This window comes from Micromys minutus (assembly GCF_963924665.1).
Source record: "Micromys minutus genome assembly, chromosome: 13".
NCBI lineage: Eukaryota > Metazoa > Chordata > Mammalia > Rodentia > Muridae > Micromys > Micromys minutus.
Genome location: NC_137982.1, coordinates 58,837,438 through 58,858,202, shown reverse-complemented (window position 1 = coordinate 58,858,202; position 20,765 = coordinate 58,837,438). Strand labels below are relative to the sequence as shown.

The window sequence follows — 20,765 nt, the reverse complement described above, 5'->3', positions numbered from 1 at the left end:
GAAAGAGAGAACTAGGTTTTGATGATAGCCATATAAATTGGCTTCTGTTGAGTATGATCTTCTATTTGCCTCTTGTACTCTTGTTAGTCCTGGTGTTTACTGGTCTAGATGATGCTGTCTGGGGTCTGCCTCTTTTGTCTCTGAGTTGCTACAGGTCACCTTATAGGCCTGCTACACTGAATGTATCAGATCTCCTGTAAGTTCTTCCACCAGGAGGGTATTCAATAGGCAGAGAAGCTGATGATTTGTTGACCTGGCTACAGTAGATTCTCATTATTTAAAGAATGGCTGGGGGAATCACCATCCTTGGCCTCAACCTCTATTAGAGAATAATAGTGATAAAAACTGTATGTTATTTGTACAAAGACAGACAGGTTAATTAATGGAATATAATTGAAGTCCCAGAAATAAAACCACACATTTACTGATACTTGATTTTGACAAAAAAAATATACAAAAAATAAAGAAAGCATTTTCAAAAGATGATGTTATTCTAACTGGTTGTCTGTATGTAGAAAAAAAAAATAGATCCATATTTGTCCTCCTGTACAAAGCTCAAGTCCATGTGCATCAAAGATCTTAATATAAAACCAGACACACTAAATCCAATAGAAGAGAAATTTGGAAAGAACCTTGAACACATTGGCACAGGGGAATATTTTCTAAATAGAAATCCAATGGCTCATGCTTTAAGATCAAGAATAGATCAAAGGGATTCATGATACCTAAAGCTTCTGTAAGGCAAAGGACATAGTCAATAAGACAAATCAGCAACCTGTATACAGCAAAAAAAAAAAAAAAAAACTTCACTAATCCTACATCAGATAGAGGCTTAATAATCAAAGTATATCAAAAAAACTCAAAACTAACCATCAAATTTCTGAACACCCAATCAAAAAATGGGGTATAGAACTAAACCAGGAATTCAAAACAGAAGAATATTGAATGGCTGAGAAGCATCTAAAGAATTCTTCTAAGTCCTTAGTAGTCATAGAAATGCAAATCAAACTTACCCTGAGATTCCACCTTACACAAATCAGAATGACTATGATCAAAATCTCAGATAACAGTAAATGTGGGAGAGGATGTGGAGAAAGAGTAACATTCCTCCATTATTGGTTGCATTTTAAACTGATATAAACATTCAGGAAACTAATTTGGAGGTTCCTCAAAAAATTGGAAATAGATATACCTAAAGACTATATATGTATAGTCTTTATTCATACATAAATATGTGTGAGTGTGAGTGTGTGTGTGTATATATATGTGTAAATATATATAGATATTGATACAGATATATATATAGACAGACACACACACACAGAAAGAGAGAGAGAGAGAGAGAGAGAGAGAGAGAGAGAGAGAGAGAGAGAGACAGACAGACAGACAGAAAGACAGACAGACAGACAGACAGACAGACAGACAGACAGATAGATAGATAGATAGATAGATAGATAGATAGATAGTTCAGCAATACAAGCAATTTTTCTCTTTGTAATATACCGAAAAGTTTCCCCACCATTCAGCAAGGGCAGATGTTCCACTATGTTCATAGTAGACTTATTTCTGACAGCCAGAAGGTGGGAACGACCAATACATACTTTCTTTGAATCCCAGAATGGTGATGTCTTCTGAAGAATTTTCTAGAAAATCCTTATCCATAATCCCTTTTTCAAATGAGCTTGTAAATTATAGAAGTTGAATTCATGAAGACAGTTCAGCAAAAGGTATTTGAAGTAATTTCTTATATGGGAAACTGCCACACACTTAATCCCAATAGTAAAGACAGATGCAAGCAGTCATGTTGGAAAGTGACATCTAATTAAGGAACACACAAAGTGACAAATTTGAGAAAGATTTTTTCAGAATAAATCAGAGATAAGATATGCCAAATTCTCAAGAGAGTAGCATAGGAACGAAAGAAAGCAGTGCACAGAGAGGAGGCAGATTTTACTTTTCCTTTATTGGGACAGTTATACAGAGATAGGATAAAGGAATAAGAGTTAGACACGTGATGAGAGAAAAACCTGAGGATGAGAAGGACTCAGAAGAATAAACCAACTGCCAGAATTAGTTTAAAGTCAAGCAGAGAAATTTAGTAAGAAGCTGAGAGAAACCTGATTCAACAGGCTGTTATTTGGAGAATAGTTTGAGCCAAAGAAAACAAAAACAAAAAAGCAAAACAAAACAACAACAAAATTTAAGCAAGAAAATCAAAAGAAGGAACAATACAAGGACAATTCAACCTCCAAAAGCAAAAATAGCAGGAAACAACAAACACTATTCCTTGATATCCCTTAAGATAAATGAACTGAATTCCCCCAAAAAAGATATCGGCTATCAGACTGGATACATAAACAAAACCCAGCATTTTGCTGCATACAGGGAAATCATCTTAGAGACAAAGAGAAACACTACCTCAGAGTAAAAGATTGGGAAAAAAACTTCCAAGCAAATGGCCCCAAGAAGCAAGCTAGAGAGGCCATTCTAATATTGAATAAAGTAAATTCTCAACCAATAGTTTTCAAAAAAGATAGGGAAGGACACTTTTTACTCATTACAGAGGAAATTTGTCAGGAGGAACTCTCAATCCTTAACATACAAGCTCCAAATACAAAAGCACGCATATTCCTAAAATAAATTCTGCTAAATCTCAAAAAATACGTTGTTCCCCATACAACAATAGTGGGAGACCTCAATACCCCACTCTCACCAATGGACAGCTCATGGAAACAGAAACTCAACAAGGACACTGTACAACTTGAAGAGGTTATGAACCAACAGGAATTAAGAGATATCTACAGAACATATCATCCTAAAATTGAAGAAAACAACTTATTCTCAGCACCTGACAGGACCTTCTCAAAAATTGGCCACATAGTTGGTCACAAAATGAGCCTGAATAGATATCAGAAGATTGAAATACTCACATGCTTCCTTTCAGATCACCATGGTGTAAGGCTGGTCTTTAATAACAACAGAGACAACATAAAGCCCATATACATATGGAAACTAAACAATGCTCTATTAAATGATAGCCGGGTCAAAGAATAAATAAAGAAATTCAGGATTTTCTAGAATTTAATGAAAATGAAAACACAACGTACACAAACCTATGGGATGCAATGAAAGCAGTACTGGGATGAAAACTCAGAGCTTTGAGTGTTTCCAAAAAGAAATTGGAGAGAAGATACACTAACAACTTGACATTACAGCTGAAAGCTCTAGAACAAATGGAAGCAGATACACCGAAGAGGAGTAAAGGAAAATAAATAGTCAAACTTAGGGCAAAAATAGAACAAATAGGACCAAAAAAAATTCAAAGAAACAACAAAACCCCGAGAGCTGATTCTTTGAGAAAATTCACTAGATTGATAAACCCTTAGCCAGACTAACTAAAGGGCAAAGAGAGAATATTCAAATTAACAAAATCAAAAAGGAAAGTGGAGGCATAACAAGTGAAACTGAGAAAATTCAAGAAATCATCAGATCTTACTACAAAAGCCTATACTCAACAAGGCTGGAAATTCTGAAGGAAATGGATTAATTCTTAGACAGATACCAGATATTAAAGTTAAAACAGGAACAGGTAAACCATCTAAAAAATCCCATAACACCTTAAGAAATAGAAGCAATCATTAAAAGCCTCCCAACCAAAAAAAACCCAGGTCCAGATGAACTCATTGCAGATTTCATCACACATTTATTGACACCCTAATACCAACATTCTCCAAACTATTTGATAAAATTGAATCAGATGGAATACCACCTAACTCATTTTTCAGGTTACAATGATAACAATAATAACCCTCATTCCTAAACCACACAAAGACTCCACAAAAAAGAGAACTTCAGAAAAATCACACTTATGAACATTCATGCAAAAATACTCAACAAAATCCTTGGAAACCGAACCCAAGAACACATCAAAACAATCATTCACCATGATCAACTAGTCTTCATCCCTGGAATGCAGGGATGGTTTAATATAAGGAAATCCATCAATGTAATCTACCATAAAACAAACTGAAAGAAAAAAAAAACACATGGTCTTCTCACTAGATGTTGAGAAAACATTTGACAAAATTCAACACCCCTTTATGTTAAAAGTCTTTGAAAAAACATGAATCCAAGGCCCATACCTAACATAATAAAAACAATATACATCAAACCAACAGCCAACATCAAACTCAATAGTGGGAAAATTGAAGCAATCCCACAAAAATCAGGGACTTGAAAGGCTACCCACTCTATGCCCACCCATTCAACATAGTACTGGAAGACATATCTGGAGCAATTAGACAGCAAAAGGAAATCACAGGGTTACAAATTGGAAAGGAAGAAGTAAACACACCACGATTTGAGGATGACATGATAGTGTACTTAAACAACCCCACAACTTCCACCAAGAACTCCTACAGCTGATAAACAAGTTCAGCAAAATGGCTGGATAGAAAATTAATTCAATCAAATCAGTAGCCTTCCTTTACTCAAAGGACAAACATTTGGAGAAAGAAATTAGGGAAAAGATAAACTTCACAATACTCACAAAAAATGTGAAATATTTTAGAGTGACTCCGACTAAGCAAGTGAAGGACCTGTATGACAAAAATTTCAAACCTCTAAAGAAGGAAATCAAAAAAGATCTCAGAAAATGGAATGATCTCCCATGCTCATGTATTGGAAGGATAAACATTGTAAAAAAGGCCATCTTACCAAAAGCAATCTTCACATTCAATGCAATCCCCATCAAAATAACAACCCAAATCTTTATTGAGTTGGAAAGAGCAATGTGTAATTTCATCTGGAATAACAAAATAACTAAAATAGTGAAATCCATCCTCAACAACAAGAAAATATCTGCAGGAATCACTATTCCTGACCTCAAGCTACATTACAAGGCAATTGTATTAAAAACTGCATGGTAGTATTGCAGAAATAGGAACATAGATTAATGGAATAGAATAGAAGATCCAGAAATGAGCCCTCACATATATGGTCACCTGATTTTTGACAAAGTAGCTGTAAACATTCAATGGAAAAAGAACAGCCTCTTCAACAAAAGGTGTTGGTCCAAGTGGCATTCAGCATGCAGAATAATGAAAATAGACCCTTTTTTATCCCCTAGTAAAAAGCTCAAATGCAAGTGGATCAAAGTTCTCCACTTTAAATGAGGTGCACTGAAAATATTTGATGAGAAAGTAGGGAAAACCACAGAACACATAGGCACAAGAAAATGTTTCCTGAATAGAACACCAATGCCTAGTGCTCTAAGGTCAAAGATTGACAAATGGGACTTTATGGGATTTCGAAGTTTTTGTAAGGCTAAGAACACTGTTAAGAAAACAAAAGAGGCAGCCAACAGAGTTGGAGAATATCTTTACCATGCCCATATCAGATAGAGCTCTAATATCCAAGGAATACAAATAACTCAAGAAGCTAAACACCAGAGAATCAATGACCCCTATTAAAATTGGGGTGCAAAACTAAACAAAAAGTTCTCAGCTGAGGAAGATTGAATGGCTGAGCAGAATCTAAGGATGTGCTTGACATCATTAGCTGTCAGGGAAATGAAAATCAAAACAACCCTGTGATTCCACCTCACACAAGTCAGAATGCCTAAGATAAAAACATCAGATGAGAGCAGATGCTGGCGAGGATGTGGAGAAAGAGGTAAACTTCTCCACTGCTGGTGGAGTTTTGAACTGGTACAACCACTCTGGAAATGAATCTGGCAATTCCTTGGAAAATTGGACATAGTACTATGTGAAGAGCCAGTTATTCCACTTCTGAGCACATACCCCAGAGATGCTCCAATATACAACAAAGACACATGCACCACAATGTTCATAACAGTTCTATTTATAATAGCCAGAAGCTGGAAAGAACCCAGATGTTCTTCAGTAGATGAATGGATACAAAAATTGTGGTATATTTACACAATGGAGTATTACTCAGCTATCAGAAACAATGACTTTATGAAATTCTCAAGAAAATGGATGCATCTAGAGAATATCCTCCTGAGTGAGATAACCTAGTCACAAAAGAACTGACATAATAAGCAATCATTGAAAATTGGATACTACCCCCAGAAAGCTCTGAACACTACAGAAACAACTCACAAACTCTGTGATGTTCAAGAAATGGAAAAATAAAAGAAAAAACATTATGTTTACTCCTTACATACCAAGGAAACTTTGATTACTTCCAGGTTACATCCTGTTTTATATGTACTTTATGCTCTTTGTAACTTGTAAGATCTTAATACACACTATCAAACATAAAAAAGCCAAGCAATGAGAAAAATGTATTTGTATACTTTTATGCAAAAATGCTCAAATTTTATACATTTGTCTTTCTTTTTAAAATAAAGTTCTTATATTAAAAAAAGGAAAAAAAAGAAAAGCAATCCAACATGTATTATATATCATTATGTAATAACATAGTTTTTATTAGTAAATAAAAAAAAAACTTAATATGTGACCATTGAGTAGTGTTTGCTTGCAAGATCTTCACATTCTTAATTATAGCTATCTTGTATGAAGTGCCCATGAGACTATTCCCCTTGGCTTTCCTTTTCTTTCAGCTTAAAGTACTTAAGGCAGTAAGTCTTTCAAAATTACATTGGGTAAAAGCTTCATGAGAAAGATAGGTTCTTTCGACTTCTAATGTTTTGTTTCAATTACAGGTCAAGGAAAAAAAAAGATGAACCATTTTAAAAAAAGCATGACATCACAGAAATATTTAGATCCTGACAGAAGTAAGTGTTTTCAATAGCATATATATATATATATATATATATATATATATATATATATATATATATGCTATATATATATTCAGGTATATATATTCAGAAAGAGCTATAAATATAATGAATTATTACGGAACTTATTTTATTCTCTATGAAATCTGGTATTGATAAATTTCACTTTTAAATTCCATTTTGACAAAACTTTACTCACAGTTATGTTAATTAATAAGATTTTTTAAAAATCATATGGCAATTATAAGGGAAATTAACTTATCAGAAAATGTTTTAAGCCCCTTTTATTTAAACATGATTAAGAAATATGCAAACACTGTTGAAATTTTAATACTGTATTTGTCCATGTCCTGTTGTATGTTATTTAGAAAACATGCAAAACACAGTGACATAGGGCTCACCAGGTCATCACAGAGATAATCAGGAAAAAATATAAAAACTATTTAATACCATGTTTAAAGCATTATTATTGCTAAACATAGAGCATGTAAATGTTTCTCATTTAACTGTACAAGACATTAAGATTAGGTGTTTCTGATTTACAATTTTTTCCAAGAAGATGAGCTTATTTAAAATGGCAGAAGAAAAATAGAAAAAAACTTCCTGATGGTTACTCCTAACTACACATTCACAATGGTCTTAGCCTTTTATTTGAGTCTCAGGGGATACATTTCAATGCTTTTCTTCTTGTCTATTTTTTTTCTTTCAAGATGCAGTCAGTTAAGAAAACATTGAAAAGAAAATATATTAGAAGACTTTATATTAAAAAATAAAAAGTAGACTCTTAGAAAATATAGTTTAAATAAAAAGTATCCTACTTAATAATATAAAATATGTTTACTTTAAATATGATTATGAATGTTACTATATCTGTCATCTTGTTCCATTTCCTTCCCATCCTACTTCTCTTCCTTTCTTCTTCACGTCAATAAAAATCAACCTAAGATGACAGCAACATTGGGTGCTTTGAGATAGAATAGAAATTGAGTATGATTCTATATGATGAGGTGTGTTTATTTGATTGATAGAGACTCTATAAAATAACCTTGAAGCTTTTCTGTCCATACAGGTTTTCATTTTCTTAGCATATATGATTAACACAAATAAAATAGAACTGTATTTTATGTTAAAGAATTCATAATTACATCAATATTTGTTCAGTAATTAGAACTTCTAAAATTTTTGCTTTCTATGTTTTTGATTCTTTCTTATTCATGCACATTTGTCTCTTTAATCCACAGATTATGAGTCTGGAACAAATTTATATAAAGTCAGTATTTTGTTTTGTGTACTCAATAGTTGTTCTTGAGGTGTCAACAGTTCTCTTAGTGGGAAAACACAAAACAAGAGCCTTAATTTCTCTCACCAATTGATGTAAGAACATTGTAGCTAATCTCATTAATAGAAACAAAAAAAATCACAGAGTTGAGTGATATTGCCCCCTGGCAAAGTTCTGCACCCACTGCCTCTACTGAAAACCCCATTTAATTATATAATTTATAAGAAATAAGTATAATTTGGTGAGATGGACATTAAAATATTGTTAATACATGATATATTTAAATCATCCCCTTGATATTCCAAGATGTCACATCACCAAGGATACTATATTCTCATTATGAGAAAAATAAACAGGGAAGTTCAGGAAGAATGATATGCTCTTTTTAATCACTATAGCATGTTAGCAATCAGCTCTAAAATGTGCCCTTAAATTCTTAGAGAAATATAAAAATTAAACTTTCTATTTAAAAACAGATTTACCTCAAGTTATTTATTCTGAGACAATTTGTGTGCTGAGTATCTTTGAAATCATCTACGAAGAAACATTGAAAACACTGTCGGTATATTCATGCTCCACATGTGATTAGGATATTTCCACATGTATAACATTTTTATTAATTCCAAAGAATGTAAAAAGTTCAAACTATAAGATAGGAATTTATAGATAAATCTTGTATGTCATACAGCATCAATAATTACAATTTATATATATTTAATAATAAGCAATGTAATGTAAAGCAATCATTACTTTTTATTAAGAGAGGAAAATGAGTGAAATTTTCCCTCATATTGAAAAGTATGACAGAGAAATTAATAAGATAAAATTGGGCAAAATATAAATTTCATATACTTGCATCATCTTAAAGAGTTCCAGTAATTCATTTATACCTGCCATGTCTATAATTTTTTTCATATGTAATATGTACATCAGCATAGAAACTACTTGGCTCTATGAGAGTTTAGTATGTACAAAATACTTATAAAATTTATAGGTATAGAATACCACTATTAATAAAATTCAATGAAGAATTAATAAAATTCAATTTATACACTTTTCTAAAGGACTCAATAATTGCATATAAATCAATCAAATGTGACTATTATTAGTCAATACGTAATCTTTATGAAAGTAAAAAAAATATTTCAAAGTGGAATCTTTTTTTATTGTTTCATTTTAGATGAACTATGTTTCAGTTGTGCTTGTGGATTCACCTAGAACTCATGGAAAATCATAAAAATATTACAGAGTTCATTTTTATGGGTCTTTGGGAGAATAGACAAATAGAGCTGCTGTTCTTTTTCTTGTTCCTGCTTTGCTACCTTGCTGTCTTATTGGGAAACTCTGTCATCCTACTCACCATCACCTGCAGCCACTTAATCGAAAAACCTATGTATTACTTTCTCTGCAATCTTTCCTTCTTGGACCTCTGCTACACCTCCACCGTGATTCCCAGGCTCATCAGAGACTTGCTTGCAACAAGAAAAAACATTTCCTATAGCGAGTGCATGACCCAGCTCTTCACTGGCCACTTGCTGGCAGGTGTGGAAATATTCATCCTGGTGTCCATGGCCTTGGACCGCTATGTTGCCATTGTTAAACCTCTGCATTACATGGTGATCATGAGCAGAAAGAGATGTGATATGTTAATTTTTACAGCCTGGGTACTGGGGTTCTGGCACTCCATTGCTTTACTACTCATGGTGCTCAGTTTGCCATTCTGTGGTCCCAACCACATAAATCACTACTTATGTGATGTCAAGCCTCTTTTGAAACTGGTCTGTAAAGATGTTCATATTATTAGTATCTTAGCAATTGCCAACTCTGGGATGGTGGTTGTTGCCATTTTTATTGTACTAATTGCTTCCTACATACTTATATTGTATTCTCTGAGGAAAAGATCATCTTCATGGCAATGCAAAGCACTCTCAACCTGTAGTTCACACATAATGGTGGTAGTTTTATTTTTTGGACCCTGTATTTATATCTATATTTTACCTGCAGAAAGTGAGAACAAAGATAAGGAAATTTCTGTGTTTTACACTGTGATTGCCCCTATGCTGAATCCACTCATCTATACTCTGAGAAACAGTGAAATGAAAAGTGCCATGCACAAGGTGTGGTCTTTGCTGTTACATTCAGTGGTGAAATAAATGAAAGAATCTTGTGATTCTGCTCAGATGTTCCTAGGACAGCTTCTATTTGACAGGTCAGATTATTTGGAAAGTTCAGAGGAAGTTCAAATTATTTGGAAAAATGTCAGGCACAAAAGGAACAACTTAATGCTCAGACTAATCTGCATAGCACAGGTTTATCCAGAAGCAATCAGGTAGATGTAAAAGATGCAAGAATTACCTTGGTTTGGTAGAGGACATGGTTAGAATTGGGAAAGTCTAGGTTCCTTCCCCCCCCCAACAAAAAAAAACCCAACACACACAAACACACAGACACACACACATACACACACACACAGACACACACACACACACACACACACACACACACACACCATTCAAACCCCAATGAAAATGTAGAAAATCTCTAACAACTACAATCTTCTCTCCCAAAATAAAGGACAAGAAATCTTGTTATTAATAAGAGTTTAATTAAATTTTCTTACTTATTGGCTTCAACACTTGCTATTTTTTTAATGTTTTCTTTTGTCACATATTCATTAGCATGATACTGGATTGCATAAGTACATTTTCATACATTTATATAATATACTCTGAACACATTAAGCTCCCATATTTCTTTTCCCTCCCATTCTTACCACTTGAAAAGCAGATTTAGGTCTAATAGTGTACCCTGAGGAGCCACTATTTTTAAACAGGTATGGTGATATGATTACTGGCTTTTGAAATTGTAGAATTTAGGGGGACATATTTCGTTTGTAAATCTTCCTGTCAATACTTCAGTAGTGTGTAGTAGTTATGTGAATATATTTTTTGACATTTATGAAGTGATATAATATTTCACAGCCGGAAGATCACACAATTAATACAGAAATTCTTAAGACAGCATACTTCAGAAACAATGATGTAACGAAATTCTTAAGAAAATGGATGCATCTAGGGAATAGCATCCTGAGTGAGATAACCCAGTCACAAAAGAACAGACATAATATGCAGTCAGTGATAATGGGATACTAACCCCAGAAAGCTCTGAACACCCCAGAAACAACTCACAGACTTTGTAAAGTTCAACAAAAAATAAAGAGAATATATTTTAATTAAAATAGAACTGTATCACATCCCCCTTTCCTCCCTACAGCTCCTCTTAGTCTCTTTCCTATTCCCTCAAATTAATAGCCTCTTTTCCTATATTATTGTTACATATATACTTATGTATATGTATATGTACCCACAAATACTTAATTACAACCTTAAAAATGTATTTGAAAAAAATACATAAAAAATAAAAATTAGAAAAGAAATATAAACCAAAATAAGACAGCATACTTCATGAGTCATTTTTATGATATATGCTTTGCTCTCTCATCTCCTGTCTTTGTTCTTGTCATACTTTTATGTGGCTGCCTCTCCATGTTCCAGTTAATATTCTTCAATCTGTCTGAGATTCTTAAAAAAAAGAAAAGAAAAAATAATGTTTCATAAAAATGAGCCTACATGGGTTTGTGCTAAGTCATATATATATAATTGCTGTGAGATTTGTGTTTTATTGGAGTTACTAACAGTCAGTTTTGATTGGAGTTACTAACAGTCAGTTTTGGGGTTTCTCTGACTTTTTTTCAACTCTTGGGATACTTGTTCTTTTCATGGACAGCCACAACCAGACTTGCTATCAGATTTTGTGCCTAGTCTTATTGTATCTTGTTATGTCATGTTCTGGGGATATCCCTGGAGTTGGCTGCTTTGTTTTCTGAAAAAAAAAAAAATAGAGGAGAAGTTAGGGAGAAGAGAAGTGAAAGGAGAAGAAACTGGAGTCAAGATGTATTTAAAACAAGAGATAAATTATGAAAATAATCAAATTCTAACCAAACACACATAATAATGTTTTTAAATTAAGGAAAACATTTAATTAGGGCTGGATCACAGGTTCAGAGGTCCAGCCCATTTTTCCTTTTTTTTGGGAGGGGGTTGGATATTTTCTTTATTTACATTTAAACATTATCCCCATTCATGGATTCCCCTCCTGAAATCTACTACCCCATCCCTCCTCCCCCTGCACCTATGAGGGTGCTCCCCCACCTACCTAACTACCCACTCCCACTTGCCTCCTTGCAAAGGCATTCCTCTACACTGGGACATCTATCCTTCACAGGACCTAAGGCCTCCCCTCCCACTGATGCCCATCAAGGCAATCTTCTGCTACATATGTGTCTGGAGACATGGGTACTGCCATGTGTACTCTTTTTGGTGGTTTAGTTCCTAGGATCTCTAGGGTGTCTGGCTGGTTGATATTGTTGTTCTTCCTATCTGGTTGCAAATCACTTCAGCTCGTTTGTTCCCTTTTCTACCTCCTCTATTGGAGACCCAGTTCTCAATCGAATGGTTGGCTACAAGTATTTGCCTTTTATTTGTCAGTTTCTAAGAGAGCCCCTCAGAAGACAGCTATATGAGGATGCTCTCAGTATGCACTTCTTGGCAAAATCAATAGTGTCTAAGTTTGGTGACTGATTATGGGATGGATCCTCAGGAGGAACAGACCGTGGATGGCTTTTCCTTCTGTCTCTGCTCCCCATCTTTTTTCTTCCTTTGGTATTATGTCCATTGATCTAAGAAGGATTAAAGCAACCACACTATGGTCTTTCTTCATGAATGTCACATGATCTGTAAATTGTATCTTAGGTTATCTGAGCATTTGGGGAAATATCTACATATCAGTGATTGTGTACCATCTATATTCTTTTGTGATTGGATTGTCATGCTCTGGATATTTTCTAATTCCTTCTATTAGCCTAAGAATTTCATGTAGTTATTGTTTTTAATAGCTGAATAATAATTCATTGTGTAAATGTACTGCATTTTCTATATCCACTCTCCTTTGAAGGACAATTCAGTTGTTTCAGATTCTGAATATTATGAATAAGGCTCATAAGAACATAGTAGAGAATGTGCCTTGTTATATGTTAAAGCATTTTGGGAGTATATGATCAAAGTGATATAGCTGGATCATCATGTAGTACTATGTCCAATTCTCTGAGGAATCACCAGACTGATTTTCAGAGTAGTTGCATCAGCTTTCAATCCCACCAAAAATGAAGTAGTGTTTCTTTTTCTCTACATCTGCAACAGCATATGTTGTCACCTGTGTTTTTTATCTTAGCCATTCGGAATCATGTGTGGTGGAATGTCAGGGTAGTTTTGAATTACGTTTCCTTGATGACTAAGAATATTGAACATTTCTTTAGGTGCTTACCAGCCATTCCAAATTATTTAGTTGAGCATTCTTTGCTTAGCTCTGCCCCCCCCCCACATTTTTAATAAGGTTGTTTATCTAGAGTCTACTTTCTTGAGTTCTTTATATATATATTGTATATTAGCCCTCTGCTGAATGGTAAAGATATTTTCCCATTGTGTGGGTTGTTGTTTTGTCCTATTGAGTATCATTTGGCTTACAGAAGCTTTCCAATTTAATGAGGTACCATTAGTCTATTGTGGATCTCAAATCATAAGTCACTGTTTTTCTGTCAGGAAATTTTTTTCTGTGCTCAAGTGTTAAAGGCTTTTCTATTAGTTTTAGGGTATCTTCCTTTTTGTGGAGGTCTTTTATCCACTTAAATTTGATCTTTGCTGAGAATAGATTGACTTGTATTCTACATGTTGACCTCCAGTTGAACTAGCATCATTTGTTAAAAATTTTATCTTTCCCACTAGATTATTTCAGCTCCTTTATTAAAGATAAAGTGACCACATGTGTGTGGGTTCATTTCTGGGTCTTCAATTCTGTTCCATTGCTCTACCTGCCTGTCTTTTATCAAAACCATGCAGGTTTTATGATGATTGATTTGCAAGACAGCTTGAGGTCAGGGATGGTGATTCTCCCAGAAATTATTTTATTTATGAGAATAATTTACAATATTCTGGATTTTTCATTATTCCAAATGAATTTGCAAATTCTTTTTTCTAACTTTATATAGAATTGAGTTGGAACTTTAATGGGGATTACAAATAATCTGTAGATTTCTTTTGGATAGATTGCCATTTTTCCTATATTATTACTGACAATCCATGTGCATGAGAAATCTTTTCATCTTCTGAGATCATTGACTAATTCCTTGAAATATGTGAAGTTCCTGTTATATATATATATCTTGGATATAGTCACACCATGTTATCAGATATTATGTGCAACCATTGTGCATGTTTCCCTATCTTTTTCTGCCAGTATAAACTTTTAGTAGAAGAAAACTATTGATTTGTTTGAGTTCATTTTTTATATCCATCCACTATGCTGAATTTTTTATAAAGTGTACAATTCTGTGATGGAATTTTTGATGTCACTTAAGTATACTATTATATTATCTACAAATAATGGTATTTTGACTTCTTATTTAAATTTGTATTCTTTTGACATCATTTTGTTGTCTTATTTTTCTGGGTAAAGTTTGAGTACTATATTGAGTACAGATAGAGGCGGCCACCTTCTCTAGTCTCTGATTTATTAGTATTGCTTCAAGTTTCCCTCAGTTTAGTTTGAGGTTGGCTACAGGTTTGCGTTCTACTGCATTTACTTTGTTTAGGTAGAGGCCTTGAATTTCTGATTTTTCCAATTCTTTCATTATAGATAATGGGGTTGAATGTTGTCAAATGCTTTCTTACCATCTAATGATCATGTTTTTTTTTTCTTTGAATTTGATTAAATAGTAAATTATGTTGATAGATTTTCATGTATTGAACGATCCTTGCATCCCTGGGATGAAGCCAACTTGATCATGACTGATCACCTTTTGGATGTGTTCTTAGATTCAGTTTGAGAAAATTAAGAATTTTTTCACTATATTTATAAGGGAAATTAGTCTGAAATACTGTTTTTTTGTGTGTGTTTGCTGTGTGGTTCAGTTATACATGTAATTGTTGCTTCATAGAACAAATTTGGTAATGTTCTTTCTCTTTCTATTCTGTTCTCTATAACATCTGCCCAGGTTCTTTTGGCTTTTAGAGTCTCTTATGAGAAGTCTGGTGTAATTCTTATAGCTATGCCTTTATATGTTACTGGAACTTCCCCCCTTACTGCTTTTAATACTCTTTCTTTGTTTTGTCTATTTGGTGCTTTTATTACTTTGTGATGGTAGGAATATATTTTTTGGTCCAGTCTGTTTTAAGTTTTATAGGCTTATTGTATATTTATGAGCATATCTTCCTTTAGGTTATGAAGGTTTTGTTCTGCAATTTTGTTGAAGATATTTGCTGGTCCTTTATGTTGGGAATGTTTGCTCTCTTTTATAGTTATTATACATAGTTTTTTTTTTTTATTGTGTCCTGGATTTCCTGGATGTTTTGGGCTAGGAGATTTTTGTGTTTTGCACTTTCTTTGACTGTTGTGACAATGTTTTCTATGTGTATCCTCTGCATTTTGACTTTCTCTTCTATCTTTTGCATTCTGTTGGTTATGCATGCATTTATGTCTTCTGATCTCTTTCCTAGGTTTTTTATCTAAAGGTTGTCTTCCATCATCATTTTTTTAATTGCTTGTATTTCTAGGTTTTGATCCTGGATGGTTTTGTTCAATTACTTCACCTGTTTGGTTGTGTTTTCCTATAATTTTAAAGGAATTTTTGTGTTTTTTTAAGGGCTTCCACCTGTTTTCCTGTGTTCTATATTTCTTTAACTGAGTTATTTATGTCCTCCCTAAAATTTTCTATCATCTTTGTGAGATGTGATTTTAAATCAGAGTTTTGTTTTTCCAGAATGATAGGGTCTTCAGGACTTGCTGTAGTAGGAGAACTGGGTTCTGATGAGATCAAGTAGTTAGGGTTTTATGTTTATGTTTTTTTTTTTTTTTTTTTTTTTTTTTTTTTTTTTTTTTTTTTTTTTGCTTACTTCTTACCATCTGGTTATCTGTCTGTCTTTCTTGTCTCTGCCTGTCTCTCTTGTGATCCTGGTTGTGTCATATCTCTTCAGAGTCCAGCTCTCTCTGGGATCCTGTGATTCTGTGATCCTGTGATGGTGAGATACAGAGTGTGTCAGAGCTCCAGAGAATCAATATGCTTCTGGGATCCTGAAATCCTTGTGTCCAAAGTGGGTGCAAAGCCAGCACTAAAGGTCTGCTCTGGGAGCAAGTTCAAATTGTCAAGGCAAGAGCACAGCAGCATCCAGACAGGCATGGTTCAGGCAGAGCTGAAAATTCAAAAGCTTCATCTAATCTCAGAGACAGAGAGAAACAGAGAGACAAAGATGAGAGAGAGAGACAGACAGAGACAGAGAGAGAGAGAGAGAGAGAGAGAGAGAGAGAGAGAAAGAGAGAGACAGCACCTATTATCATATTTAAGCATAGATAAACCAGCCACCCTCCTTCATTCATAGGGTTAAAAAAGTTTATAGTCAAGACAAAATATAAGTTTATTCTTGTTTATGATTGAGTCTGTTTCTTGAGGATTAGGCCCTGTCCCACTTGTCCCTTAACTATAGTAGGTTTTGTATTGCCTGTTCTAAAAAAAAAAATGTAACTATGTTTTTTTTTTCCCAAAAGCTTATTATGAAGACTTCTTATTATGACTATTTTTTGTTATGGCTACCTTTTTATGACAACCTTAAAACCATACTAGTGTTGCCTAACAGGTGTTATGATCAAAGTGTAAGTTTCTACATTACTAAATGCATCTATTTGCCTAAAAAATTCACCATTTGGGAGAAAAACAAAACAAATAAAAACAAAAACAAACTTCTAGCCCTGGTGTATAAAATATTTTCTTCTCTATATTTAATGGCAATTTTTTTAATTTAATTTTTTATTAGATATTCTCTGTATTTACATTTTAAATGTTACCCTCTTTCCCCTCCCCACTCTCATCACCCTCCCCTCTTCGCTTGCTTCCATGGAGGTGCTCCCTCTCCCAATTACCCTCTCTACTTTAGTGCCTTGGCATTCCCCTACACTGGAAAAAACATGCCTTTACTGGACCAAAGGTCTTTTCTTATATTGATGCCAGACAATGTTATCCTCTGCTACATATGCAAACTGGAACCATGGGTTTCTCCATGTGTGCTCAGTGGTTGGTGTCTTAGTCCCTTAGAGTTCTGGAATATTTGGTTGATAATGTTGTTCTCCTCATGAGGTTGCAAACCTTTATAGCTCCTTTAATTATTTCTATAGCTCTATCAATGGGGTCCCCCTGTTCAGTCTGATGGTTAGCTGCAAGCATCCTCAACTGTATCTGTATGACTTGTCAGGGCCTCTGAGTAGATATTCACATCTGTTTCTTGCTCGTAAACACTTCTTGACATCAGCAATAATGCTTGGGTTTGGTGGCTGTATATAGGGTGGATACCCAGGTTAGGCAGTCTGCTCCACCCTCTTCATAGCAGCTTTATTTATAAAACCTAAAAGCTGAAAAGAACCTAGACATTCTTAAATAGAGGAATGAATACAGACATTTTGGTAAATTTACACAATGGAGCACTACTAAACTATTAGGAGCAATGACTTTATGAAATTCCTAGGCAAATGAATGGAACTAGAAACAATCATCCTGAGTGAGGTAACTTAGTCACCAAAGAACCCACATAATATGCACTCACTGATAATCGAGTACTAGTTCCAGAAAGCTGTGAATACCCAAAAAAATTTAAAAACCTTATGAAGCTCAAAAAGGGGGGGTCAAAATGTGGATGCCTCAATCCTTCTTAGAAGGGAGGGGAGAACAAAAACTCACAGGAAGAAATACAAGCTCAAATAGAGGAGCAGGTACTGAAGAAAAGATCTTCCAATGCAAATTTTTGAACACTCTATTTACAGGGAAACTATACATATACAAGAATAAAAAGGGTTGCTTTAATTAGTTTTTTTTTTTTTAAGATTATTGGAGTTGAAGGTTTTTCTCCACTTATCTTTGGAATTAATATAGCCTTCTTTACTGCTTAGTAAATATACTTATGTCAATCTCAATGAGCTAGGCATATAAATACTATCTCCTTAATGCCCTTTCCTCTCATGGTAATTTCTCCCTAATTTTCTTTCAAAAGTAGCCAACCAGCACACACAAGCATGAGTGACTTCCATCTCCCTCCCCTGTGATAAACAAAATTATTACTATCACAAAGAATTTGATATCACTATATATTTTTTGTATTTCATTGTCATAGCTATAAGCTAAGCAGAGATTACATTATTGTGGCAACTTTTGTCTTACTTGAAAGTGATCTGGTTGTCACCTACACATAGATAGAATAGTTTTACCTCAACAGAGAGCAGCCTAATTTTATATTTTTGGTCTCTCTTCTATGAAATGTCATTTTATATATCATAAACTATCAAAATGGCTGAAACAATAAAAGTATATAAAATGTGATAGTGGGAAATTAGTATCTGAAGGCTTTGAAAATTGAAGATATTATAGATGCACTTTAATCCAGCAACCTGGGTATTCTGGCAAAGGATATGGCAAAGTCTGAAGACTTTGTAGGACTATGTAACCTTGCTGAAATGGCGACATACTCTGAGTTATAGAATTATCTTGCCAGATTACAGGCATGCCTTTGATATATGTCTTTGATCCATAACAATTAAGTTAAGGTTAGTTTGTAGGGAAAAAAAGCAGCAATGTTTGAAAGAGGCATATAATTGAGGGCCAAACTTAGTGGTAAATCAGAAAATAAAATATACAGAATAAATCAGAAATAGGACATACCATGCTTTCATGTGAAGACCAAATGACGAAGAATTTATTTAAGATCTGTGTAGAAAAAATGATGGAATGTTTTCAGGAACGTCTGATAAAGAAATGTAACAGAGATAACTAGATAGATACAAGTGACAGCAGAACAAGACAGAAAATTAAAAGAAGCTAAAACATTAGAATATATTGCCAAATTAGTATGAGGCCAAGCAATGAAATAGTAAGTAGAAAGAAGTCTGATGGAATCAGTTTGGTAGGAGAATTCGACTGTACAGAGGCTAGAAGCATCTAGGCCTGTGCCTAGGAATAATTAGAAAAAAATAAAACAAGGTAAATATTAACACAGCTTTGGTTCATTTCTCATCTTGTCCTACCATCTGAGAAAAATAAAGTGAAATTTGTATGATGTTATTTTTTAAAAATAGTATTTTTAAAATTCCTCTTTACTGAAATTGCTTACTAGCTAATCTTAATGTCTTTTTGCCAAAATTGACAAATATCCAGTTAAAAATTAGTAGATTTGAAAGCTATTGAGGCTAGACACCTACTGTTTTTTGAGGATTATTTTGTGTGTTCTTGCTATCATTTTAATTTTAAAGAAGAAAGAAACAAATTATTACTACTGAGATTTTGAATTAACATGGTTAATTTGCAATAATTTGCTTTAAAAATGGCTCAATAGATTGATATTAGCCTTTGACAAATACTCCGGGAAGTTTCACTGGATAAGCTTAGTATGATATCCTCCTATAAGGAGATAAATTCTATTTTATAACCTCTGCAGAACAGCATGACTTCAGAATGAGAAAAGAAACATGATGCACAAGAAAACATATTAAGATGAGAGGACTGACTGTCTTCTGCATGAGATAGGCATTTATACACACCAGACCATTCTGACCCTTATAGACCTTCACTACTAAGTTGGCTTATTAACTGAATTCCAGCTCAGAAATCTTTTATTTTCTTTCTAGTACCTTTTTTTCCCAGACAAGCATGCAAATCTTATGCTGTGTGCCTTGACATTTGGTCATTCTCTATAAAGACACACACTAGCCCTTCAACTGTTTACAAAATTTATTACTGCATCTGTATCCTTTTTATTTACAATTTACTAAGCCTACTTTTCTCTACTTATTTCTTCTACAAGAAGTTAGAGATATCTCTACTTTGCCTACTTTATTTTTTTTTTCTTCTCCTAAGTTGTGACTCAATTTACTTCATGTCTCTTAGTCATTTATAAATACCTCTCTTTTCCCCATTAGACTATATAAACTTGAAAAGGAAGGAGCTTTTTGTTTCCAGTGACCTGAGTGAGTAAGGCAAACAAAAATTATTTCTTTTACAATGTGAGATTGAGACTTCTGTATTCATACTAATCCTAAGAGGAATGGACAATTTAGGGATCTTAAAACTATATCTTTTATGGGCTAAAGGACAGAGTTCTAGTTATGATAGTCAGCAATTTCCTTCATAATAATATTTAAAAATACTTTGCAAGTTTACTATGTGAAGTTTGATATCTTCCTTCTTCCCATGTTCCCCTCCTCAAAATAGAAAGGCTAATTTAGGGCAACACATGGAAGCAGGGACTCAGTCTCTAAATTCTGTTTTATAATTATACATTATCTTTTTTTCTTTCTTTCTAGTGTCAGCTTCAGTACCGATTCATACATTTTTTGATTTTCTTCTTTAGCAGCTTTCATATGACACCTTTGCATCCTAACTCCCATCTAAATAGTAAATTCATTTAATACTGCTTATATTTGAACACATACTGTAAATTTGGTATATTATAACCTCTGGAATATGTTTATTAGCTGAAAAGGGAAACCTTAGGTAATAATGCTCCCTACAAGGTCAACATCTTGTACTACTATGTGTTAATTTACTCCCTTAGGCAGAAATTTTTTTTTTTC

At 33.8% G+C, this 20,765-nt stretch overlaps 1 protein-coding gene across 1 annotated transcript; it reads left to right on the top strand.

Moving 5' to 3' along the window:
* Nucleotides 1-9,268: 9,268 nt before the first annotated feature.
* LOC308429045 (olfactory receptor 4P4-like) lies at nt 9,269-10,198 on the top strand (the record flags this gene model as incomplete). The annotated part of the gene is made up of 1 exon (XM_080927691.1): nt 9,269-10,198. One exon carries the CDS (start codon nt 9,269-9,271, stop codon nt 10,196-10,198), a length of 930 nt encoding a protein of 309 aa, XP_080783817.1.
* Between the last annotated feature and the right edge of the window lie 10,567 nt (nt 10,199-20,765).